General features: G+C 41.8%; 1 protein-coding gene across 1 annotated transcript in view; it reads right to left on the minus strand.

Annotated features, from left to right (window-relative positions):
* The window catches only part of LOC106583661 (alpha-1-syntrophin), a 70,823-nt gene that overhangs the window by 35,683 nt on the left and 7,648 nt on the right, over window positions 1-27,492 (minus strand). The window contains exon 2 of the mRNA XM_014168116.3: window positions 15,985-16,170. Coding sequence (XP_014023591.2) covers window positions 15,985-16,170 — 186 coding nt within the window. The remainder of the gene's footprint in view (window positions 1-15,984; window positions 16,171-27,492) is intronic.

A 27,492-nucleotide genomic window follows, 5' to 3' on the forward strand; every position in this document is an offset into this window, starting at 1 on the left:
TAAAATAACTTCTTCCTTTAAATTCCCATGTACTGAATGAAAAATACAAGTTAAATGGGTTTCCATTGCATTTTCAACTCTACTGATGGTTTTGTCTCAAAAAAACGGTTATGTTATATAGCGAATGTACCCACTCTGGTCTTGGCACATGCGCTCTAGCCAAAAGCTCGCAGATACAGTGCGGGTAGTCTACCAACATTGAGATTATTAGGGTAGGCTACCAACATTGAGATTATTAGGGTAGGCTACCAACATTGAGATTATTAGGGTAGGCTACCAACACTGAGATTATTATGGATAAGAGTGATATTATTTGTATTTGTCAAATGGCAGGCAAGCATCGATCATGTCACCAGAATAAGACCCTCAATATTTATTTGAAAGGAGCATCAAGCTCATCACCTTGCACATTCACCACCCTATGAAATTCATCATAATCTATTTCATCTGTAGCCTTAATTAACTCCATGCTTTCCGTAGTGAGGAGGACCACACAACATATCATCGCGTGACTCAGAGTTTAGGCTACTTCCATATGATGGTTATTATATAAATATTTGCACATGAAGGCATTTCCATCGCCATTTCTCGCATAATACATTTTACAGACACAAAAAGATCCCACCCATGTCGAACAAACAATTTGTCTGTCGGCATTGTACCAGCATTTCGTGTTTCCATCAGCCCGGTCGTGACTTTTTTCATGCATCAGGTAATTCATCCTCAAGAAATGGTTGGATGGAAACGTGGTTTGTGTTGTCATAGGTTGTTTTATGTGTACGCTGTTGAAAGACAGTTGGACATTCAAGTATTCAAGTATTAACAGCTTGGGTGCTACTAAGCATTGGTGGTCTGGACCGTCAGATCTATAGGGCACCATCATAGGGCTAGTTCAGCGAAAAAAGCATGATGATGCCTCAAAGGTTAGCTCCAATGAATTTGTGTGGGGTAATACTGTAACTGGCTCATCCGCTATTTTGTTGGCACAATGTTTTGTTACTTTGATGTGAACCATTGCGATAGTGTCACTGAGTTTCACAAGCCAATTTATTTTGATTGACAGGCTAACCAGAAAACCTCTAACATAACAACCTCCATTCCCTTTCAGTCGGACACTCTATAACGTACTATGGGGAGCAAACTGAAATCATGCACAACAAGCCAACGGATGCTGAGCCCGCCCTCGGGAAGCCCCGCCTTCCTGGCTATAATACCCTTGCATCCATTTCCTAAATTCTTCACTTTTCAGCTCACCTGAAAGAACGTACCATGCAATTTCCAAACTTTTCAAGCACGTGAAGGCTGCGAGATTCAGCTCCAATTTAGATATCTCTTAGTGGGGAGAGAGTACGGTTTTTGTGTTTGCTAAAAGCTACTTTCTACTCTGCTTGTGTAGCCAGCCCTTCCTTGCTTGAGTAAGCTGGCCAGTGGTAAGAGTACGTTAAAAAAAGGCAGCCCAGCCGAGTTTGAACCTCCGACCATGCACTAGGGCATGTGGTTTCACAATGAAAATTAAAGATACTCACGAGTGCTGTCCTGTTGCCTTGGGGTGGAAACACACTCAGGAGGCCTTGGCTCAGACCAGTTAGTGTGACCATTGTCTGACTTTGTGAGGATGAGTGGTGGTGGGAGTTGATAGGGGTATCATCCCAGACAAGTGAGACTCATTCCAGTTTCTCTGGCAGTGTTCAAAGTCCGGATTCCGGGGATGATATACAATCCCCTCTTAAGAGATTTCAGAGTGTGAATCGGATGACATCAGGCAGGGGCAGCTTTGGATTCGGCAGGGGAGACAAACATTGCTGGTGAATGTGTCTTTGAATTAGTTTTCTTCCCCCACAGCAGAGTTCCTCCAGGTTTGGGGGAAGATATTTACCTCCTGTCCCTGCAGCGGAGAAGCGTCACTTACCCCTGTTTAAAAATGTTGCCGATGTGGCGAGTTACTTAGCTACTGTGGCAAGGAACAATAGTTATGTCATAGCTACGTTTCCTTTCAGTCGGTCACTTGGTATAACATACTAGTGCTCCCAAGTGGCTCGGTCAATGGTGGTAAGTAACTGGTTGCCAAGGTCCCCGAACCCGGTGTGGGCCGGGTATCAGAACGCGCAGTTCCTTCCCCACGTTCAGACACATGGTTGTCAAGATTGGTGGATATGAAAACAAGTAGGACAACAAAAATGGTGGTGCTCTACCCGGAGATAATGCACTGTATGGGAGACTGGCAGCGTACGGGCATGCGCAGTTGACCAAGACGGAGGTGAGGGGATACGGTCTGCAGTTCGCTGTGCGTCCTCCTCCTCCCTACCCGGGGTCCTAGCGCCTGTCAAGAAACAGGCTGGTCATTCAGAGTCAAGACAATAAGTAGATCTCCACACTGCCACGCTGGTTTCCCAGATTCAATGTCTTGGGTTCGTAGGTGAATAGGATTGGTCGTTGACTCCCGATAGTATGTTATACCTCAGTCCCTTCTTCAGGGAACGGTAGTTATATTCATAACTGTATGTTTGTTGGCATGTAGTAATCAGTGTGGTGTTGCCAGAGAGGAAGAGGTGAAACTAGAGGGTTTTTGGCCACGAAAGTAAGACCATGAAGTCAGGAATTTTTGAATCTAGGTCAATGAGTGCTGAATTTGGTCAACAAATGTTTTTATTTAAATTGCTAATTTGTTAAGTGAGGCTTATTTGATCGAACATACGTTTCGTAATGTTTAGATTGTCATGAATGCACTTATATAAGTGGACACATGGCATTTCACACACGCATCTGTCCCTCTCATTGGCTAGAATGGTCCCACCTGATCGCCTCCTCCCACCTGCCTTCCATCTTTAAGGACATTTGTTTCCATTGGTAGAGCGGTCACTCAACTGTCTTGCCAATATAATATAATAGCATCTTTGGCATTGCTTACCAGGGAGGTAGATGATTCCCTGGTTAACATTTCATTTGATATTTTTAACCCTTTTAGAAACAGTTCTGAAGATGGTTTTAGCAACTCTCAACCGAATTCATGTCTATGTATTCTTGCTGTTGGACCAGCCAGTTACTAAGCTTACAGTAAAGCTACAAGCCTTGCTAAGTTGCGAGGCTAACATGTTACCAAGGCTAGCCCTGCCGCACGAGAGCTTTAGGGTCAGGTTAGCTCCGGCTGCTACCTCACACATTGCTGACTGGGACAAGGCTGCGTGGGCACAAAACTGGCACCCAACTGCCAATTAATCAAAATGCGCTGCCTCACTGGCAACCTAAAAAGGGAGAAAAAGAAGTAGTACTGCTGCTTGTGCCAAGACACGGAGACTCAATTACTTTACGAAAAAAATAAATAACAAGCCTGTAATCGTCTGTAGCTCATGTCATAAGTCCTGGGGAGTTACGTCTTTTCTTACTTCGGCCATGGGAAAGAACAGGAATTGTGGGATGAGAGGAATTACCACGGATCCAACAGTACTTCCCGGTTTCCTAGCCTTTCCCAATTCCAAGGCTTTGCACTCTTTTGTTTGGCTGATCTCCAGGTCAGCAGGGAAGGCTGGGATTGGGATATGCAGGGAAGGGGAAGGGAGATGTGGACATAGTTGCTCGCCATCACCTGTTGCTTCAGTGACTGAAATCTGGCTGTGGCTCCAGCTGGAGAACTCTGGGAAGTGTGGCTGTGGCTGCAGAACTCTGGGAAGAACATGGAGAACCAGGGGGGATTCTATTGGCACATTATTCATTGAACCAAACACACTCGGCCAGGACATATTAGCATCATTGTCATGTAGACTGAGAAATACATGCACAGACACACACAAATAAACACAGAGGGACTTTTCAAGTACCTGATTAGTTCGAGGAGCACAGAGTTGTGGTTGTAATACCTCCAGAGCTATTTGTCATTGCTTTGTCAGTGTAACACTGAAATGGTCTACATTTCACTGCCTGGCCTACCCTGTCCTCAGAGCCCTATTAGCTAAGGGGTATTAGCTCTTACTTGAAATGCTGACAAGAAACCCTGGAGCCAATACTTATCACAGGCAGAAATGAACGCCTTTAATATCCAATTCCGGCTCAGTCATTCCTGAGTACTGACACATTTTCATGACAGTACATTCAGAAAGTATTCCCACCCCTTGACTTAGTCCACATTTTACTGTGTTACAGCCTGAATTTAAACTTGATTACATTTGGATTTGTTTGTCACTGGCCTACACACAATACCCCATAATGTCAAAGTGGAATTATGTTTTTAGATTTTTGTTTACAAATGAAGAGCTGAAATGTTTTGAGTCAATAAGTATCCAACCCCTTTGTTATGACAAGCCTAAAAATGTGCTTAACAAATCACATAGTAAGCTTTATGGACTCACTCTGTGTGCAATAATAGTGTTTAACATGATTTTTGAATGACTACCTCATCTCTGCACCCCACACATACAATTATCTGTAAGGTCCCTCAGTTGAGGAGTGAATTTGAAATACAGATTCAACCACAAAGACCAGGGAGATTTTCCAATGCCTCGCAAAGAAGGGCACCTATTGATAGATGGGTAAAAATAAAACAAATCCGCCCAGGGATTTCACCGTGAGGCCAATGGTGACTTTAAAACAGTTTAATGGCCGTGATAGGAGAAAACTGAGGATGGACCAAGAACACTGTAATTACTCCATAATACTAGCCTAATTGACAGAGTGAAAATAAGCCTGTACAGAATACAAATATTACAAAACATGTATCCTGTTTGCAACACGGCACTAAAGTAATACTGCAAAAAAAATGTGGCAAATAAATGAACTGTATGTCCAGAATACAAAGTGGTATGTTTGTGGAAAATCCAATACAACACATTACATTACTGAGTACCACTCTCAATATTTTCAAGCATAGTGGTGGCTGCATCATGTTATGGGTATGCCTGTAATCGTTAAGGTCTGGGGAGTTTTTCAGGATTAAAAATAAACAGAATGGAGCTAAGCACAGGCAAAATCCTAGAGGAAACCCTGGTTTAGTCTGCTTTCCACAAGACACTGGGAGATGAATTCACCTTTCAGTAGGACAATAACCTAAAACACAAGGCCAAATCTACACTGGAGTTGCTTACCAAGAAGAAAGTGAATGTTCCTGAGTGGCCGAGTTACAGTTTTGACTAACACTACCGGTCAAACGTTTTAGAACACCTAGTCATTCAAGGGTTTTTCTTTATTTTTACTATTTTCTACATTGTAGAATAATAGTGTAGACATCAAAACTATGAAATAGCACATATGGAATCATGTAGTAACCAAAAAAGTGTTAAACAAATCAAAATATATTTTAGATTCTTCAAAGTAGCCACCCATTGCCTTGATCACAGCTTTGCACACTCTTGGCATTCGCTCAACCAGCTTCACCTGGAATGCTTTTCCAACTGTCTTGAAGGAGTTCCCACATATGCTGAGCACTTGTTGGCTGCTTTTCCTTCACTCTACGGTCCGACTCATCCCAAACCATCTAAATGTAGTTGAGGTCAGGGGATTGTGGAGGCCAGGTCATCTGATGCAGCACTCCATCACTCTCCTTCTTGGTAAAATAGCCCTTACACAACCTGGAGGTGTGTTGGGTCATTGTCCTGTTGAAAAACAAATGATAGTCCCACTAAGCCCAAACCAGATGGGATGGCGTATCGCTGCAGAATGCTGTGGTAGCCATGCTGGTTAAGTGTTACTTGAATTCTAAATAAATCACAGACAGTGTCACCAGCAAAGCATACCCACACCATAGCACCTCCTCCTCCATGCTTTACAGTGGGAACCACACATGCGGAGATCATCCTTTCACCCACACCACGTCTCACAAAGACACGGCGGTTGGAACCAAAAATCTCCAATTTGGACTCCAGACCAAAGGACAAATTTACACCGGTGTAATGTCCATTGCTCGTGTTTCTTGGCCCAAGCAAGTCTCTTCTTGTTATTGGTGTCCTTTAGTAGTGGTTTCTTTGCAGCAATTCAACCATGAAGGCCTGAACAGTTGATGTTGAGATGTGTCTGTTACTTGAACTCTGTGAAGAATTTATTTGGGTCGCAATTTCTGAAGCTGGTAACTCTAATGAACTTATCCTCTGCAGCAGAGGAAACTCTGGGTCTTCCTTTCCAGTGGCGGTCCTCATGAGAGACAGTTTAATCATACCGCTTGATGGTTTTTGACTGCACATTTTCCGTATTGACTGACCTTCATGCCTTAAAGTAATGATGGACTGTCGTTTCTCTTTGCTTATTTGAGCTGTTCTTGCCATAATTGAAAATCTATGGCAAGACTTGAAAATGGTTGTCTAGAAATGATCAATAACCCATTTGACAGAGCTTGAAGAATTTTAAAAGAATGATCGGCAAAAGTTGCACAATCCAGGTGTGGAAAGCTCCAGCTGTAATCGCTGCCAAAGATGCTTCTACAAAGTATTGACTCAGGGGTGTGAATACTTATGTAAATAAGATATTTCTGTATTACATTTTTTATATAATTTGCAAACATTTCTAAAAACATGTTTTCACTTATGGGCTATTGTGTGTAGATGGATGAAATAAAACATATATTTAATCCATTTTGAATTCAGGCTGTAAGACAACAAAATGTGGAATAAATAAGTAAAGGTATGAATACTTTCCGAAGGCACTTTGTGTATATATTCAAGTGTATAGACTTTTTATGGCACTGAAACAGTTCAAGTCAGGAACTGATCCCCTGTAGAAAAACCCTATACGTAAAGAGGTTGCTTAGCTCACAAAGAAGAGAAATGCAGTTGTAAGTTTGATCTTGGAACGATGCACTTCAATTTGATGTTCATCAATAGTCGTAATATTAACAAGCAACAAGAGATTTTTCATGCACTACAACCAGAAAATGCTTTAAAACATGGAGGAACCTGTAAAAGGCTAGTCCAATTAATAATGCTTATTTTCGTTGTCCGTTTCAAAACGATTGGCTAGTGTTTGCTACTGAACATTGCCCTGATTGTCTCGGTAGTGTGTATTCAACAACGATCCATCATAAGACCATGAAAAGTTGTCTCAGGCAATAAGAGTCTGGCAACCAGGCTACCATGTAACTACTCTAAACCCTGCTGCATCAGTGCACTATAGGGCCCTTAGCTCTGTGTGCAGGCAGGCAGGCTGGGCCGCTCTGTCAGTCGTGACCAGTGTTCCTCGTTAAATGTCTTGGCAATGGGCACCAGCACATTTCAGCCATGGATTTACTGCCGTTGGCCAGAGACTGGTCCAGTAAAATTCAACCAAAAGTTAGCCTGACATTAAGAAAATACCCTTGCTTATAGTTGAGGAACGGTGCTGCGATTGCAGCACTTTCTCTCGCTACAATGTAACCTTCCCCATCTGTTGGTCTCTACTTAATACATGTAAGACTGTGTCCCACATGGCATTCTATTGCCTACATAAGGCACAACGTTTGACCAGAATAGGGTACAATTAAGGAGGCAGCCCTATTCTCTCATTAGCACATACAGTAGAGTGTCCTTTTCAGAAGGTAGACCATGTAGATACCACACACAGTAGAGTGTCCTTTTCAGACGGTAGACCATGTAGATACCACATACAGTAGAGTGTCCTTTTCAGAAGGTAGACCATGTAGATACCACACACAGTATGCGGAGCAAATGATTCCTGGTCTGGTGGGGTTTAGGAAGAGCTACTTCCTGCTCATCACCTTTCCCTAGAGACATCCCATTCTGCCCCATGCCACAGCACATGGTGCACTGCCGGTACTCTTACCCCCCCCACCAAGACACATCAAACACTGCACATACCGTACGTACACACAGTGCATGCAAGCTGTATGTACGCTGTAAGCAGAATGTATGCATGCACACAAAAACATGCTTGCACACACACTCGCACAGGCACACACACACAGTTTCTCTCTCCTGTCCATGTCACGGTGTCACCTCTCCGCCACCCAGCCAGCCTCTGTGACACCCTGTTAGGCTCCGGTTGACCTGGGGAGCATGCTGCCATCCTCCCCACCTGGTTCCCTCTCACTGTGTGGGAATGCTGCATGGTTGGCCAGGGGCAGTGATGAGTGCATTCTCAGGGCAGAATCCAAATGAAGTCCAGGCTGAGATATGTGTCAGTGGCAGTGTTGCCTTAACCAGGTCGAAGTTGGTTCAGTGCTTTTTGTTAGAGCACCTCTCCTCCAAGCCAGAGGTTATAGGAATGAACAGGACAAACTGCTATTATACAGTATTAAAGTAAAGTATACTATATAATAGTATGAATTATTCTCTATATTGTTTTATGTTATAATATATACATCCAATATACACTACCAGTCAAAAGTTTACACACACCTATTCATTCAAGGGTTTTCCTTTATTTTTACTGTTTTCTACATTGTAGAATAATAGTGAAGACATCAAAACTATGAAATAACATATATGGAATCATTTAGTAACCAAAAAAGAGATTCTTCAAAGTAGTAACACTTTGCCTTGATGACAGCTTTGCACACTCTTGGTATTCTCTCAACCAGCTTCATGAGGTAGTCACCTGGAATGCATTTCAATTAACAAGTGTGCCTTGTTAAAAGTTAATTTGTGGAATTTCTTTACTTCTTAATGTGTTTGTGCCAATCCGTTGTGTTGTGACAAGGTAGGGGTGGTATACAGAGAATAGCCCTATTTGGTGAAAGACCAAGTCCATATTATGTAAAGAACAGCTCAAATAAGCAAAGAGAAACAACACGCCATCATTACTTTAAGACATGATGGTCAGCCAATCTGGGAAAATTTCAAGAACTTGGAAAGTTTCCTGAAGTGCAGTCGCAAAGAAACCACTACTAAAGGACACCAATGGGAAGAAGAGCCAAGAAACACAAGCAATGGACATTAGATTGGTGGAAATTTGTCCTTTGGTCTGATGAGTCCAAATTTGAGATTTTTGGTTCCAACCGCCGTGTCTTTGTGAGACGCAGAGTAGGTGAACGGATGATCTCCGCATGTGTGGTTCCCACCGTGAAGCATGGAGGAGGTGGTGTGATGGTGCTTTGCTGGTAACACTGTCAGTGATTTATTTAGAATTCAAGGCACAATTAACCAGCATGGCTACCACAGCATTCTGTAGCAATACGCCATCCCATCTGGTTTGCGCTTAGTGGGACTATCATTTGTTTTTCAACAGGACAATGACCCTAAACACACCTCCAGGCTGTGTAATGGCTATTTGACCAAGAAGGAGAGTGATGGAGTGCTGCATCAGATGACCTGGCCTCCACAATCACCCGACCTAAACACAATTAAAATGGTTTGGGATGAGTTGGACTGCAGAGTGAAGGAAAAGCAGCCAACAGTGCTCAGCATATGTGGGAACTCCTTCAAGACAGTTGGAAAAGCTGGTTGAAAGATTGCCAAGTGTGTGCAAAGCTGTCATCAAGGCAAAGGGTGGCTACTTAAAGAATTCAAAATATATTTTAGATTCTTTAACACTTTTTTGGTTACTACATGATTCCATGTGTTATTTATTTCATTTGATGTTTATCACCATTATTCTACAATGTAGAAAATAGTAAAAAAATTAAGAAAAACCCTTCAATGAGTAGGTGTGTCCAAACTTTCGACTCGTACAGACACATTGTGTAAAGTATGACCATATCAGGTGCTGCCCGCCTTCTCCATCTTGTTCACTCTCTCTCTGTCATACATACATATACACACACACACACACACACACACACACACACACACACACACACACACACACAGTAAGTTCAGATAAGAAATGAAAGCCTGCTGCAGTTTTACGATTTAAGCGGTGATGTTTTGCTGTTATATGTATCTGACCTTCTAAGGTGTTTGTGTCACCCAGTTGGAGATTGATTATTCCATTGGAGGGATGCCAGGAATACTGAAGAGCCTTTACCTCTACACTCCTTAAATATGTTCATGTCCATTATGCCCTGCACAATCATTCAATATTATTATGAACATAAAGTGCAATAATCTAAAGTAACATACAACAGGCTCAAAATAGAGATATATGTTGTAACTTAAAGGGATAGTTCACCCAAATTACAAAATAACTTACTGGTTTCCTTACCCTGAAAGCAGTCAATGGACAAGGTATGACATGCATTGGTTTAGTTCCCTGGCACTGTTTCCTAATGCTAAGATTTTTGCATTTGTGGCAAAAATCCCATTCAAGTCATTTTGGGCGAATTAGGCCTGGTTCGCAGTTGGCGTTACAATTCATCCCAAAGGCGTTCGATGGGGTTGAGGTCAGGGCTTTGTGCAGGCCAGTCAAGTTCTTCCATACAAATCTCAACAAAACATTTCTGTACGGACCTCGCACGGGGGCATTGTGATGCTGAAACAGGAATTGTCTAGAATGTCTATGTATGTGTTAAGATTTCCCTTCACTAGAACTAAGGGGCCAAGCCCGAACCATGAAATACAGCCCCAAACCATTATTCCTCCTCCACCAAACTTTACAGTTGGTACTATGCATTCGGACAGGTAGCATTCTCCTGGCATTCACCAAACCCAGATTCGTCCTTTAGACTGCCAGATGGTGAAGTGTAATTCATCACTCCAGAGAACGAGTCCAATGGCGGCAAGCTTTACACCACTCCAGCCAAAGCTTGGTATTGCGCATGGTGATCTTAGGCTTGTGTTCGGCTGCTCAGCCATGGAAACCCATTTCATGAAGCTCCCGATGAACAGTTATTGTGCTGATGTTGCTTCCAGAGGCAGCTTGGAAGTCGGTAGTGAGTGTTGCAACCGAGGACAGACACATTTTTACACGCTACACACTTCAGCACTCGACGGTCCTGTTCTGTGAGCTTGCGTGGCCTATCACTTCACGGCTGAGCCTTTGTTGCTCCTAGCCGTTCGCGTACTTTTGGACATGGCTATGTAGTGTATGTCTTGAATTGGCTACCTAGTTATTTGCCTAATCTCCATCATATTTTATAGGCCTGCCTGCTGCTGCAATGTCCGAATGTCTCTCTCTCTTTAAGCCGTCAGCATGCTTCAGTTCAGCTGGCCCCTAGCCGAACTCGGCTAGGCAAACCAAATGAGTGCTCTCGCACACTCCCTTAAAAGACTCTGACTAATTTGAAGGGGTGTCCACATACTTTTGTATATACACAACGTACATTTGATGACTGACAGGGGGCGCTGTTTTGAAACCACACGCCTCCATCTTGGCACTCCTCCAACAATGTAAAAATACTTTGGAAGCTATAGAGAAGCATTTATAAATGTCTACATTTTTTCCCCCCTCATTTATTCTATTACAGACACCTTAATGCATAATTGTAAATTGTATTAAACACACACACACACACACACACACACACATATACACACATACATACATAGATAGCATTCGGAAAGTATTCAGAACCCTTGACTTTTTCCACATTTTGTTACGTTACTGCCCAATTCTAAAATTGAATTTAAAAAATAGAACTCATCAATCTACACACAATACCCCATAATGTTTCATTTTTTTAAATAAAAAACAGAAATACCTTATTTATATAAGTATTCAGACCCTTTGCATTGAGACTCGAAAAATGAGCTAAAGTGCATCTTATTTCCATTGATCATCCTTCAGATGGTTCTACAACTTGATTGGAGTCCACCTGTGGTAAATTCAATTGATTGGACATGATTTGGAAAGGCACACACCTGTCTATATAAGGTCACACAATTAACAGTGCAAAAACCAAGCCATGAGGTCGAAGGAATTGTCCGTAGAGCTCAGACACAGGATTGTGTTGAGGCACAGATCTGGGGAAGGGTACCAAAACATTTCTGCAGAATTGAAGGTCCTGAAGAACACAGTGGCCTCCATCATTCTTAAATGGAAGAAGTTTGGAACCACCAAGACTCTTCCTAGAGCTGGTCTCCCGGCCAAACTGAGCAATCGGGGGAGAAGGTCCTTGGTCAGGGAGGTGACCAAGAGCGCAATGGTTACTCTGACAGAGCTCCAGAGTTCCTCTTTGGAGATGGGAGAACCTTCCAGACGGACAACCATCTCTGCAGCACTCCACCAATCAGGTCTTTACGGTAGTGGCCAGACGGAAGCCACTCCTCAGTAAAAGGCACGTGACAGCCCGCTTGGAGTTTGCCAAAAGGCACCTAAAGTCTCTCAGACCATCTTTGACCTGAATTCCAAGCATCACGTCTGGAGGACGGTGAAGCATGGTGGTGGCAGCATGATGTTGTGGGGATGTTTTTCAGCGGCAGGGACTGGGAGACTAGTCAGGACCGAGGGATAGATGAATAGAGCAAAACATTTTTTTAAATCATTTTTAGAATAAGGCTGTAACATAACAAACTGTGGAAAAAGTCAAGGGGTCTGAATAATTTCCCGAATGCACTGTGTGTGTATATACAGTTGAAGTCGGAAGCTTACATACACTTAGGTTAGAGTCATTAAAACTCGTTTTTCAACCACTTCACAAATATCTTGTTAACAAACTAAAGTTTTGGCAAGTCGGTTAGGTCATCTACTTTGTGCATGACACAAGTAATTTTTCAAACAATTGTTTACAGACATATTATTTCACTGAGAATTCACTGTATCACAATTCCAGTGGGCAGAAGTTTACATACACTTCCAGTGGGCAGAAGTTTGCATACACTAAGTTGACTGTGCCTTTAAACAGCTTGGAAAATTCCAGAAAATGATGTCATGGCTTTAGAAGCTTCTGTTAGGCTAATTGGCATCATTTGAGTCAATTGGAGGTATACCTGTGGATGTATTTCAAGGCCTACCTTCAAACTCAGTGCCTCTTTGCTTGGCATCATGGGAAAATCAAAAGAAATCAGCCAAGACCTCAGAAAAACAATTGTAGACCTCCACAAGTCTGGTTCATCCTTGGGAGCAATTTCCAAATGCCTGAAGGTACCACGTTCATCTGTACAAACATTAGTACGCAAGTATAAACCCCATGGGACCAAGCAGCCATCATACCGCTCAGGAAGGAGACGCGTTCTGTCTCCTAGAGATGAACGTACTTTGGTGCGAAAAGTGCAAATCAATCCCAGAACAACAGCAAAGGACCTTGTGAAGATGCTGGAGGAAACAGGTACAAAAGTATCTTTATCCACAGTAAAACGAGTCCTATATCAACATAACCTGAAAGGCCACTCAGCAAGGAAGAAGCCACTGCTCCAAAACCACCATAAAAAAGCCAGACTACGGTTTGCAACTGCACATGGGGACAAAGATCGTACTTTTTGGAGAAATGTCCTCTGGTCTGATGAAACAAAAATAGAACTGTTTGGCCATAATGACCATCGTCATGTTTGGAGGAAAAAGAGGGAGGCTTACAAGCCGAAAAACACCATCCCATCCGTGAAGCACGGGGGTGGCAGCATCATGTTGTGGAGGTGCTTTGCTGCAGGAGGGACTGGTGCACTTCACAAAATAGATGGCATCATGAGGAGGAAAATTATGTGGATATATTGAAGCAACATCTCAAGACATCAGTCAGGATGTTAAAGCTTGGTCGCAAATGGGTCTTCCAAATGGACAATGACCCCAAGCATACTTCCAAAGTTGTGGCAAAATGGCTTAAGGACAACAAAGTCAAGGTATTGGAGTGGCTATCACAAAGCCCTGACCTCAATCCTATAGAAAATTTATGGGCAGAACTGAAAAAGCGTGTGCGAGCAAGGAGGCCTACAAACCTGACTCAGTTACACCAGCTCTGTCAGGAGGAATGGGACAAAATTCACCCAACTTATTGTGGGAAGCTTGTGGAAGGCTACCCAAAACATTTGATCCAAGTTAAACAATTTAAAGGAAATGCTACCAAATTCTAATTGAGTGCATGTAAACTTCTGACCCACTGGGAATGTGATGAAAGAAATAAAAGCTGAAATAAATCACTCTCTACTATTATTCTGACATTTCACATTCTTAAAATAAAGTGGTGATCCTAACTGACCAAAAATAGGGAATTTTTACTAGAATTAAATGTCATGAATTGTGAAAAACTGAGTTTAAATGTATTTGGCTAAGGTGTATGTAAACGTCCGACTTCAACTGTATATATATATTTATATTACAAAGTACTAATGTTACTGTTCCCACTACAATCAAAAAATACTTAAATACATGTAATTTTGTCCTTCAAATATTTCAATAAAATACTGTAGAATTCCATTAATTCCTATGGAAGGCTGCTTTTCTGAGGAGTGCCAATATGGCTGACTGGTGGCTTCAAAGCGTCTCAATACATAACATCAACAATCCAGGGTTTATATACATCATTGGCTGCACTCTCGTCTTTATATAAATCATTGGCTGCACTCTTGTCTTTCTCGTTGAATGACAGCAAACACTTCATTGAAGTATCCCGTCCATATTTCCCACCCCTACTGTTGGCCAATCACCGACGAAGGGGCGTAATGGAAGTCAACACATATCAAGTTTCAAAATGCAATCAATTTTTCAATAGAAAATAAAGAAAAATACTCACACATCTTCAACTAAGTTGTTAAGACAGGAGAACAGAGACAGTGTGAGAGTACTTCTCTTGTCCATGTTCTGGAAGTCATAAGGTTATCACAGGTGTAACTATGGACAAAGTAGTCAATACAACACCATGTTGCCTTGAGATCAGACAACCAAACTACCTCAGGCTTAGCGCTGTTGTTTAGAAACTGTTGGAGAATGCTGGGGCACTCCTAGACACAACAGAAGCCTCTCAATAACCTCCCCCTCAGCAAAGTCCCAAAGCCTCTCGACTTGTTTCCTGCCAAATCCGCTCCTCAGGGTGAGTAACCCATGAAATGATTTCTGACATTATGGATCACAGGTCTGTTGGATGAGCTGCCTGATCCTTTTCTGCTCCGGTGTTGACAGGGCAGAGGGATTTAGAGGGATTTCCCCGGCCTAGCTGGCTGTGGAGCGCTGTGGATTTGTGTGCCAGCAAGCTAACCCGCCTCACATTAATAAACTGGTGTATCCGTCTACTGTATGCGTGTCTCAGAGGGCCATCTGGACAGTACTGGAGAAGTTGGTGGTCAACAGCCTAACTTAACGCTACAGAAATTCACTGTTGATATTGTGCTTCCTTCTAGAGCACAGCATAAGTCCCTTTTGTAGAGGGTAGAATAACAGACCTGTCCAATGATGTGCACATTCATTACGCACATAAAATATTGGGAGTCACAGAACACCTGTGATGCAATCAATGGACAACATGCAAGCCTTCTATTGATCTCAGTTAAAGACCTTATCTCACATTCAACACTGTCCGTTTCCCTTCGCCTGCTGCTGGAGCTGCCTGGCCTGGCTGACTGACAGAGAGCAGTGACCACCTACATGACCACCTCCAGGACTTTCTGCACATTGATCCCCTGCAGTGCCGACCGGCAGCCCAGAAGTTCTCATTTTAGCTAGTTTCAATGGGGCATTTGATGGGTTGTGATGGGATTTGCAGCAGCCATTATTTTTGGTTCAATAGGATCGACTCTGATACAAATGTAGGATTTTAATTTGAGCCATTTTGCTGCAGCAGAAAATTAATCCTGCAGCAACAGAAAATGTGAATTATTATGTGGATTATAATTAATGGACATTTTTCTAGGGGTTGATAAATATGACATTTACAAACTTCAGAAGCCTTTTTAAACCTCAAATACACTACAAAAATGTAACACTACAAGTTATCCTGCAACAAACAGGGTGATCAAATGAAGATCCTACATCTGTAACCCCCCCTCTACAGCCCGGCTCTATCTCAGTGTGCTAAGAGGCTTTTCCTCGAGGTGAGACATTTCTATTTCTTGGAAGTTGTTCGCTACTTCTATCCAAAGTTACTTACTGTTCACTTACTTACAGTTCATCTTGCTTCTAATCCACTGAAGGAGAAGCAATCTACCTCATGGCATGCAATGCTGGGTTTGAACCTCTACACCAGCGACCTTTTGGTCGATAATCGACTTGGTCATGCTAGAACATTTCTTGGAACCCCGGCCTGGCAAACTTCCTGGTGGTGCTTACCCTCTAGGATGACCTCCTTGCCCGTCTTCTTCAGAGCCTGCACGGCGTCATCGTGTGTGGCCTCCCGGAGGTCAGAGCCATTGACCGAAAGGATGGCGTCGCCCACGTACAGGGCCTCCGTCTGGTCAGCAGCCAACCCTTTGAAGATCTTCGAGATGAGAATAGGCATTTTATTCTCTTTCCCACCTGCAAAGTAAAGCATATGGCATCGGTTCAGTTCATCTTAAAGGAACACGGTTCGCTTCGCATACAAAGTATAAACCAGACGGTTACCGGTCTAAGTGTGTGCCCCTCTCTTAATGGAGAAGGGATGTGAATATGAAATATGGTGGTCTACAGGCTTTTTCCTAGGGCTTAAAGGTGACACGCAAAGGTTTTTTCCTGTTTTTCCAAACCTTTCATTATACAACAGCTAAATACATCATCAAATGATCTGCAATAATATTTTGGTAAGGTTAGATTTTGTAACCTTGATATAACACTAAAGGAGGCAACCAGTCAACACGCTCCTTTGGAATGCTTGGAAATTATGTCATTTGAGGGCATTGTGAAAATTCCATAATTTGATTTTAGTGCACAATTTCACATCTCTGAGCTCACATGCTCGATATTGTACAGTGGACAACAATAAGAACTCTATTTCCCATTTTATATTTGATCCAACTATTCCAGTCAGGTAAAAAACTCCGTGCCGGGATTTCAAAGTAGTTTTCATTTTTCACTTGTGCTGCACTGTGACAGTCGGTGGTCAGTCGGATTTATGCTGCAGAATGAGAAGATAAGACGCTGTTCTCCTTCTAACTATAATAAATTGCTTGAAACGACACTACTGTTTACAGGGATCTTTATTTATGGACAGTTCAAAGTGGTATGAATATTTGTGATTGAGAAAATGCTTTTCATATGTACCGAACCATCAAATGATGGGATTTATAAATAAATTATCTGGGCTCCCAAAAAGGACTGATCTCTCTCATATATATATATATCTGATCTCTCTCTCCCTCGAGATATATATATATATATAAAATATGACCTTGGCATCCTGTAATTCGAACCATCAACCTATGCATTTTAAGTTTGTTCACAGACTGTATTTAACAGCAAGAAAACGTTTTACAATTAAATTGGCCCCAACTCCCAACTGTTGACTGTGTCTCCTAAATTAGGTAGGCACATTCCTTCATATGATGTGGGATGCCCTGCAGTTAAATGTTTCTAGGACAAAGTGTTCAAAATTAATTTCAACGTGCATGAATGTAAATATTCAATGCTTTGCATCTACTATGTTATTTAATGATGATTATTACTGGCAGCACCATGCAAAACAAATATTGGGTCACCTCACTCTCTCCCAATACTGCAGTGGATCCAGTTCCTGTTAGAAGTTATACCATAAGAATTATCCACAGTGAGAATAAATGGTGCTACTCTAGGAACAATTAAAGCCTGGACAAATACACTTGACTGTGTAAAGAATAATCTCAGCTAAAGCCCAACACATACAAGTAAACAATTTATAAAGCCCAACACATACATACTAACAATATATACTGTGCCCTCCTGAATTTTTGGCACCATAGGTAAATACAGTATGAACAAAAAAGGCTGTGAACAAAATGTAATCTTCCAAATTGTTAAATAAATTATTGGCACCCTAGAAATTCTTATGAACAAAATCTAATTGATGTATATTCTGATTAATATTTTACTTTTTAAAGTTCAACTGAGTCTTTAGGAACTCTTAAGTGGTAATCCATGACTTCCTTATTCACTGGGGTATAAATATGAGGTGACACACTAAACTCCCTTAGTCATCCATCAACATGGGAAAGGCCTGAGAACACACAAGTGAAATGAGACAAAATGTTGTTGACCTTCACAAATCAGGCAATGGCTATATAGAGATAGCAACACGCCTCAAAATACCCATCTCCACTATTAGGGCAATAATTAAGATATTTAAAACAACTGGAGCTGTGATGAAGCGAGTGTATTTTGCCTCCACGCACAATGAGAAGGATGGTTCAAGTGGCAAAAATAATTCTTCAAGGATCACAGTTGGAGAATTGCATAAGTTGATAACATCTTGGGGTCACCAAGTCTCCAAAACTACTGACTAGAGGTCGACCGATTAATCGGAATGGCCGTTTAATTAGGGCCGATTTCAAGTTTTCATAACAATCGGAAATCGGTATTTTTAGACACCAATTAGGCCGAATTTTGCAATTTTTTTTTTACACCTTTATTTAACTAGGCAAGTCAGTTAAGAACACATTCTTATTATCAATGACGGCCTAGGAATGGTGGGTTAACTGCCTTGTTCAGGGGCAGAATGACAGATTTTTACCTTGTCAGCTCGGGGATTCAATCTTGCAACCTTACGGTTAACTAGTCCAACGCTCTAACCACCTGCTTTACATTGCACTCCACGAGGAGCCTGCCTGTTACGCGAATGCAGTAAGAAGCCAAGGTAAGTTGCTAGCTAGCATTAAACTTATCTTATAAAAAACAATCAATCAATCATAATCACTAGTTAACTACACATGGTTGATGATATTACTAGTTTATCTAGCCTGTCCTGCGTTCCATATAATCGCTTAGGTACATGTTGCTCCAACCATAAACATCAATGCATTTCTTAAAATCAATACACAAGTATATATTTTTAAACCTGCATATTTAGTTAATATTGCCTGCTAACATGAATTTCTTTTAACTAGGGAAAATGTGTCACTTATCTTGCAACAGAGTCAGGGTATATGCAGCAGTTTGGGCCGCCTGGCTCGTTGCGAATTGTGTGAAGACTATTTCTTCCTAACAAAGACAGGCGACTTCGCCAAACGGGGGATGATTTAACAAACGCGCATTTGCGAAAAACCACAATCGTTGCACGAATGTACCTAACCATAAACATCAATGCCTTTCTTAAAATCAATACACAGAAGTATATATTTTTAAACCTGCATATTTAGCTAAAAGAAATCCAGGTTAGCAGGCAATATTAACCAGCTGAAATTGTGTCACTTCTCTTGCGTTCATTGCACGAAGAGTCAGGGTATATGCAACAGTTTGGGCCGCCTGGCTCGTTGCGAACTAATTTGCCACAATTTTACGTAATTATGACATAACATTGAAGGTTGTGCAATGTAACAGGAATATTTAGACTTATGGATGCCACCCGTTAGATAAATACGGAACGGTTCCGTATTTCACTGAAAGAATAAACGTGATAGTTTCCGGATTCGACCATATTAATGACCTAAGGCTCGTATTTCTGTGTGTTATTATGTTATAATTAAGTCTATGATTTGATAGAGCAGTCTGACTGAGCGATGGTAGGCACCAGCAGGCTCGTAAGCATTCATTCAAACAGCACTTATGTGCGTTTTGCCAGCAGCTCTTCGCAATGTTTCAAGCATTGCGCTGTTTATGACTTCAAGCCTATCAACTCCCGAGATTAGGCTGGTGTAACCCATGTGAAATGGCTAGCTAGTTAGCGGGGTGCGCGCTAATAGAGTTTCAAACATCACTTGCTCTGCATGGGGAACGCTGCTTCGAGGGTGGCTGTTGTTGTCGATGTGTTCCTGGTTCGAGCCCAGGTAGGAGCGAGGAGAGGGACGGAAGCCTTACTGTTACACTGGCAATACTAAAGTGCCTATAAGAACATCAAATAGTCAAAGATATATGAAATACAAATCGTATAGAGAGAAATAGTCCTATAATTCCTATTATAGCTAGAACCTAAAACTTCTTACCTGGGAATATTGAAGACTCATGTTAAAAGGAACCACCGGCTTTCATATGTTCTCATGTTCTGAGCAAGGAACTTAAACGTTAGCTTTCTTACATGGCACATATTGCACTTTTACTTTCTTCTCCAACACTTTGTTTTTGCATTATTTAAACAAAATTGAACATGTTTCATTATTTATTTGAGACTAAATTGATTTTATTGATGTATTATATTAAGTTAAAATAAGTGTTCATTCAGTATTCCTGTAATTGTCATTATTACAAATAAATAAATCAAATAAAAATTGTCCGATTAATCGGTATCGGCTTTTTTTTGGGGTCCTCCAATAATCGGCATCGGCGTTGAAAAATCATACATTTACATTACATTTACGTCATTTAGCAGACGCTCTTATCCAGAGCGACTTACAAATTGGTGCATTCACCATATGATATCCAGTGGAACAACCACTTTACAATAGTACATCTATATCTTTTTTGGGGGGGAGGGTTAGAAGGATTACTTAATCCTATCCCAGATTACAATATTCTTGCGCCTGTTTGGAACAGTGTAAACACTAAATAAATTATACGTAATAGCAGTCTGTTCTAACGAAAACAAAAAGTAAAGCCTTTATTACAGCATTGCAAAGATCTAAAAAAAACAGCCGAAACTGTGAAATTGCTTTATCCAACATTATGCCGTTACATGAGGCTTGGTGCTCACTATTAAACAAACATGCAACAGATTGAGGATCTGTCTTATTTCTGTAGATATATGACTCATAAAGCCAGGCACATTCAACAGTTAGGCTATTGATTATAGACCTAATTAAGTTGGGGTTTGCGCTCTCCTCAATTTTCTAAGACAATTAGGCCTGTTTCCTCATCTCTGCTGCCTCCACCTTGGGTTATCAATCTCAATACGCATGTTAACTTTGTTATTATGCACATAGCAATATAAAGAAAAGGCGCACTGAAGATTATGTTTCAGAACCGCAGAGAGCGACCGTATCTAACGCAGGAGAAAGAGCACGTTATAAAAAAATGATATTTATTTTTTAGCATAATACAACCATTTACTATTTCAGTATGACACCTCTTAGAGTGATGTACCATGCCATCCCCATGGCTACCTGACTGAGACAGGTACGAATCAGCCAATTGGCTTGTGCAGCAAAAAAGTCAAAATTGCGACTGCTTGACTAAAGAATCTCTCGGTCGACCAACAGTCTATCGACCCAACAATCGACCAGTCAACTAAATGGGGTCAGCCCTAGAGAGAACAGATTTTTTTTGTTTCTAAAACTAAAGATCCTTGATATCATTTTAACCAACCTGGCACTTTCCTACCTTTCAAAAAAAAACGTCTTCAAAATGGCACCCTTGTTCCCTATATAGTGAACTAGATCCCATAGGGCACTCGTCAAAAGTAGTGCACTATATGGAATTGCCATTTGGGAAGATTACATGCTGCTTGAATAACTCCCATCAAATGGACGGGACATTTGAGACAGCCTTCAGTTCCAACGACGACCATGATAAACAACGATTGGTTGGAAGTGATTATTTAAACCAATGACAAACACAGAAGGAGGAGGAAAGAAGGAAGTACCTCAGTTTGACTGGAGGTTTAAGTTTCCCATTTTAGTCGGCCATTTTTTGTTGTTCTGCTTGTTACTGTGATAAAGGGTCTTTCAGACAGTGCTGTGTGTACAGCGTCCGTGTTCTGTTACGATGCAGGGGTCTGGAACATGCTACTAAGTGCACTAGCTGGTGTGTAGCTGTTATCGTTGGTGGATACAGGAGTACAGGGGCTTGGGTGAGGCAGCATGACACAGACAAACACTGCATTAAAGATGATGACAAAAGTTGTGTCCCAAATGCCACCCTATTCTCAATCCCTTTATAATGCATTACTTTACCAGGGCCATAGTGCTCCAGTCTAAAGCAGGGCCCTATATAGGGAACCGGTCCCAGTCCAAAGCAGGGCCCTATATAGGGAACCGGTCCCAGTCCAAAGCAGGGCCCTACATAGGGAACCGGTCCCAGTCCAAAGCAGGGCCCTATATAGGGAACCGGTCCCAGTCCAAAGCAGGGCCCTATATAGGGAACCGGTCCCAGTCCAAAGCAGGGCCTAATATAGGGAACCGGTCCCAGTCCAAAGCAGGGCCCAATATAGGGAACCGGTCCCAGTCCAAAGCAGGGCCCTATATAGGGAACCGGTCCCAGTCTAAAGCAGGGCCCTATATAGGGAACCGGTCCCAGTCCAAAGCAGGGCCCTATATAGGGAACCGGTCCCAGTCTAAAGCAGGGCCCTATATAGGGAACCGGTCCCAGTCTAAAGCAGGGCCCTATATATTTTTTTCCCCCACCTTTATTTAACCAGTTGGGCTAGTTGAGAACAAGTTCTCATTTACAATTGCGACCTGGCAAAGATAAAGCAAAGCAGTATGACACATACAACAGAGTTACACATGGAGTAAAACAGTCAATAATACAGTAGAAAAAATAAGTCCATATACAATGTGAGCAAATGAGGTGAGATAAGGGCGGTTAAGGCAAAAATGCCATGGTGGCGAAGTAAATTTGCAGTGGAAGAAAGTGCAAAGTAGAAATAGAAATAATGGGGTGCAAAGGAGCAAAATAAATAAATAAAAAATACAGTAGGGGAAGAGGTAGTAGTTTGGGCTAATTTATAGATGGGCAATGTACAGGTGCAATAATCTGTGAGCTGCTCTGACAGCTGGTGCTTAAAGCTAGTGAGGGAGATAAGTGTTTCCAGTTTTAGAGATTTTTGTAGTTCGTTCCAGTCATTGGCAGCAGAGAACTGGAAGGAGAGGCGGCCGAAGGAGGAATTGGCTTTGGGGGTGACCAGAGAGATATACCTGCTGAAGCACGTGCTACAGGTGGGTGCTGCTATGGTGACCAGCGAGCTGAGATAAGGGGGAACTTTACCTAGCAGGGTCTTGTAGATGACCTGGAGCCAGTGGGTTTGGCGACGAGTATGAAGCGAGGGCCAGCCAATGAGAGCGTACAGGTCGCAGTGGTGGGTAGTATATGGGGCTTTGGTGACAAAACGGATGGCACTGTGATAGACTGCATCCAATTTATTGAGTAGGGTATTGGAGGCTATTTTGTAAATGACTTCGCCGAAGTTGAGGATCGGTAGGATGGTCAGTTTTACGAGGGTATGTTTGGCAGCATGAGTGAAAGATGCTTTGTCGCAAAATAGGAAGCCAATTCTAGATTTAACTTTGGATTGGAGATGTTTGATGTGAGTCTGGAAGGAGAGTTTGCAGTCTAACCAGACACCTAGGTATTTGTAGTTGTCCACATATTCTAAGTCAGAACCGTCCAGTGTAGTGATGCTGGACAGGCGGGCAGGAGCAGGCAGCGATCGGTTGAAGAGCATGCATTTAGTTTTACTTGTATTTAAGAGCAGTTGGAGGCCACGGAAGGAGAGTTGTATGGCATTGAAGCTCGTCTGGAGGGTAGTTAACACAGTGTCCAAAGAAGGGCCAGAAGTATACAGAATGGTGTCGTCTGCGTAGAGGTGGATCAGACTCACCAGCAGCAAGAGCGACATCATTGATGTATACAGAGAAAAGAGTCGGCCCAAGAATTGAACCCTGTGGCACCCCCATAGAGACTGCCAGAGGCCCGGACAACAGGCCCGCCGATTTGACACACTGAACTCTATCAGAGAAGTAGTTGGTGAACCAGGCGAGGCAATCATTTGAGAAACCAAGGCAATTGAGTCTGCCGATGAGGATGCGGTGATTGACAGAGTTGAAAGCCTTGGCCAGGTCAATGAATACGGCTGCACAGTATTGTTTCTTATCGATGGCGGTTAAGATATCGTTTAGGACCTTGAGTGTGGCTGAGGTGCACCCATGACCAGCTCTGAAACCAGATTGCATAGCGGATAAGGTGCGGTGGGATTCGAAATGGTCGGTGATCTGTTTGTTAACTTGGCTTTCGAAGACCTTATAAATGCAGGGTAGGATAGATATACAGTTGAAGTCGGAAGTTAACATACACTTAGGTTGGAGTCATTAAAACTCGTTTTTCAACCACTCCACAAATTTCATGTTAAAAAACTAGAGTTTTGGCAAGTCGGTTAGGACATCTACTTTGTGCATGACACAAGTAATTTTTCCAACAATTGTTTACAGACAGATTATTTCACTTATAATTCACTTTATAACAATTCCAGGAGGTCAGAAGTTTACATACACTAAGTTGACTGTGCCTTTAAACAGCTTGGAAAATTCCAGAAAATGATGTCATGGCTTTAGAAGCTTCTAAGAGGCTAATTGACATCATTTGAGTCAATTGGAGGTGTACCTGTGGATGTATTTCAAGGCCTACATTCAAACTCAGTGCCTCTTTGCTTGACATCATGGGAAAATCAAAAGAAATCAGCCAACACCCCAGAAAAACATTGTAGACCTCCACAAGTCTGGTTCATTCTTGGGAGCAATTTCCAAATGCCTGAAGGTACCACGTTCATCTGTACAAACAATAGTATGCAAGTATAAACACCATGGGACCACGCAGCCATCATACCGCTCAGGAAGGAGAAGCGTTCTGTCTCCTAGAGATGAACTTACTTTGGTGCGAAAAGTGCAAATCAATCCCAGAACATCAGCAAGGGACCTTGTGAAGTTGCTGGAGGAAGCAGGTACAAAAGTATCTATATCCACAGTAAAACAAGTCCTATATCGACATAACCTGAAAGTCCGCTCAGCAAGGAAGAAGCCACTGCTCCAAAACCGCCATAAAAAAGCCAGACTACGGTTTGCAACTGCACATGGGGACAAAGATTGTACTTTTTGGAGAAATGTCCTCTGGTCTGATGAAACAAAAATAGATCTGTTTGGCCATAATGACCATCGTTATGTTTGGAGGAAAAAGGGGGAGGCTTGCAAGCCGAAAAACACTATCCCAACCATAGAGCACGGGGGTGGCAGCATCATGTTGTGGGGATGCTTTGCTGCAGGAGGGACTGATGCACTTCCCAAAATAGATGACATCATGAGGAGGGAATATTATGTGGATATATTGAAGCAACATCTCAAGACATCAGTCAGGAAGTTAAAGCTTGGTCGCAAATGGGTCTTCCAAATGGACAATGACCCCAAGCATATTTCCAAAGCTGTGGCAAAATGTCTTAAGGACAACAAAGTCAAGGTATTGGAGTGGCCGTCACAAAGCCCTGACCTCAATCCTATAGAAAATGTGTGGGTATAACTGAAAAAGTGTCTGCGAGCAAGGAGGTCTACAAACCTGACTCAGTTACACCAGCTCTGTCAGGAGGAATGGGCCAAAATTCACCCAACTTATTGTGGGAGCTTGTGGAAGGCTACCGGAAACGTTTGACCCAAGTTAAACAATTTAAAGGCAATGCTACCAAATATTAATTGAGTGTATGTAAACTTCTGACCCACTGGGAATGTGAAATAAAAGCTGAAATAAATCATTCTCTCTACTATTATTCTGACATTTCACATTCTTAAAATAAAGTGGTGATCCTAAAACAGGGAATTTTTACTAGGATTAAATGTCAGGAATTGTGAAAAACTGAGGAGTTTAAATATATTTGGCTAAGGTGTATGTAAACTTCCGACTTCAACTGTAGGTCTGTAGCAGTTTGGGTCTAGAGTGTCTCCCCCTGTGAAGAGGGGGATGACCGTGGCAGCTTTCCAATCTTTGGGGATCTGAGATGACACGAAAGAGAGATTGAACAGGCTAGTAATAGGGGTTGCAACAATTTCGGCGGTACCAAGGAGTACCAAGGACTCTGAAGGATCTAGAGTTTCTGTATGGAGGATGGTCTCAAATCTCTTTCTATGTGTTCTCCCACCTCATCAAACATTATAGGAGACGACTCAGAGCTGTTATCTTGGAAAAGGGAGGGTGTGTTCTCCCACCTCATCAAGTATTATAGGAGACGACTCAGAGCTGTTATCTTGGAAAAGGGAGGGTGTGTTCTCCCACCTCATCAAGTATTATAGGAGACGACTCAGAGCTGTTATCTTGGAAAAGGGAGGGTGTGTTCTCCCACCTCATCAAGCATTATATGAGACGACTCAGAGCTGTTATCTTGGCAAAGGGAGGGGGGGTGCACAAAGTACTAAATGCAGGGGTGCCAATAATTGTGACATGCATGTTTTTGAACTAAATAATTATTTATTGATGACAATTGTATTTTATTTGAACAATTTTAACTTAAAATGCTAAAGTCATGTGATATTTGGAGTGCCAGATCAAGCTGAGAAACAACAATGACATTTTTCACAGCCTTTTTTGTTAATATTTACCTAGGGTGCCAATAATTCAGGTGGGCACTTCAGAAACTATTCACACCCTTTGACTTATTCCACAATTTGTTGTGTTACAGCCTGAATTTAAAATGGATTAAATAGAGATGTTGTGTTACTGGCCTATACCCAATACCCCATAATGTCAAAGGGGAATTATGTTTTTCTAAATCCTCACAAATTAATTAAAAATGAAAAGCTGAAATGTCTTGAGTCAAGTATTCAACCCCTTTGTTATAGCAAGCCTAAATAAGTTCAAGAGAAAATAATGTGCTTAACAAGTCACATAAGTTGCATTGACTCACTCTGTGTACAATAATAGTGTTTAACATGATTTTTGAATGACTACCTCATCTCTGTACCTCACACATACAGATAATTGTAAGGTCCCTCAATGGAGCAGTGAATTTCAAACACAGATCCAACCACAAAGACCAGTGTGGTTTTCCAATGCCTCGCAAAGAAGGGCACCTATTGGTAGATGGGTAAAAAAATAAATTAACAGACATTGAATATCCCTTTGAGCATTGTGAAGTTATTAATGACACTTTGGATGGTGTATCAATACACCCAAGTCACTACAAAGATACAGGCGTCCTTCCAAACTCAGTTGCCAGAGAGGAACAAACATATTGAGTTGACATTTATTCAATTTTGAGTTTGCATCCCAATATTACACTTTATATACATCACAGAAGACTAAAATATAACAAAACTGTTTGACATAGAAATACCACAATTTCGTCAGGTTTTCTAAATAATCTTTATTAATGATTAAATTCGGAAAAATATGAATAACATTCCACCCACAAGGCCAAAGAGGGCACTTTTGCTCATTGACTGCTTGAAAATCTATGGCAAGATATGAAAATGGTTGTCTAGCAATGATCAACAACCAATTTGACAGAGATTGAAGAGTTTTGAAAAGAATAATGGGCAAATGTTGCGCAATCCAGGTGTGGAAAGCTCTTAGAGACATATCCAGAAAAACTCACAGCTGTAATCGCTGCTGAAGGTGCTTCTACAAAGTATTGACTCAGGGGTGGGAATACTTATGTAAATGAGATTATACATTTGCAAACATTTCTAAAACATGTTTTCACTTTGTCATTATGGGGTATTGTGTGTAGATGGGTGGGCAAAAAGTATATTTAATCCATTTTGAATTCAGGCTGTAACATAACAAAATGTGGCTTAAGTCAAGGGGTTTGAATACTTTCTGAAGGCAAAGCAGTGCTCAAGCAGTTTTTTCGAAAAGCTGAGGAAGGGATAAGTTTCCCATTAAAACTGCAGTTGTAGAACATACGAGGACACCAGTCATCCACATTGCCCCGCTGCAGTCTCTTCTCTCTAACAGGATAATGAAGCTCAGTTCATAGACTGATGAATCTGCTAGTTCCACGGGGCCCATTCTTGGTAAATATTGTCAATAATGTCAACTGCCAGT

This window comes from Salmo salar, chromosome 22, assembly GCF_965601325.2.
Source record: "Salmo salar chromosome 22, fSalSal1, whole genome shotgun sequence".
Classification (NCBI taxonomy): Eukaryota; Metazoa; Chordata; class Actinopteri; order Salmoniformes; family Salmonidae; genus Salmo; species Salmo salar.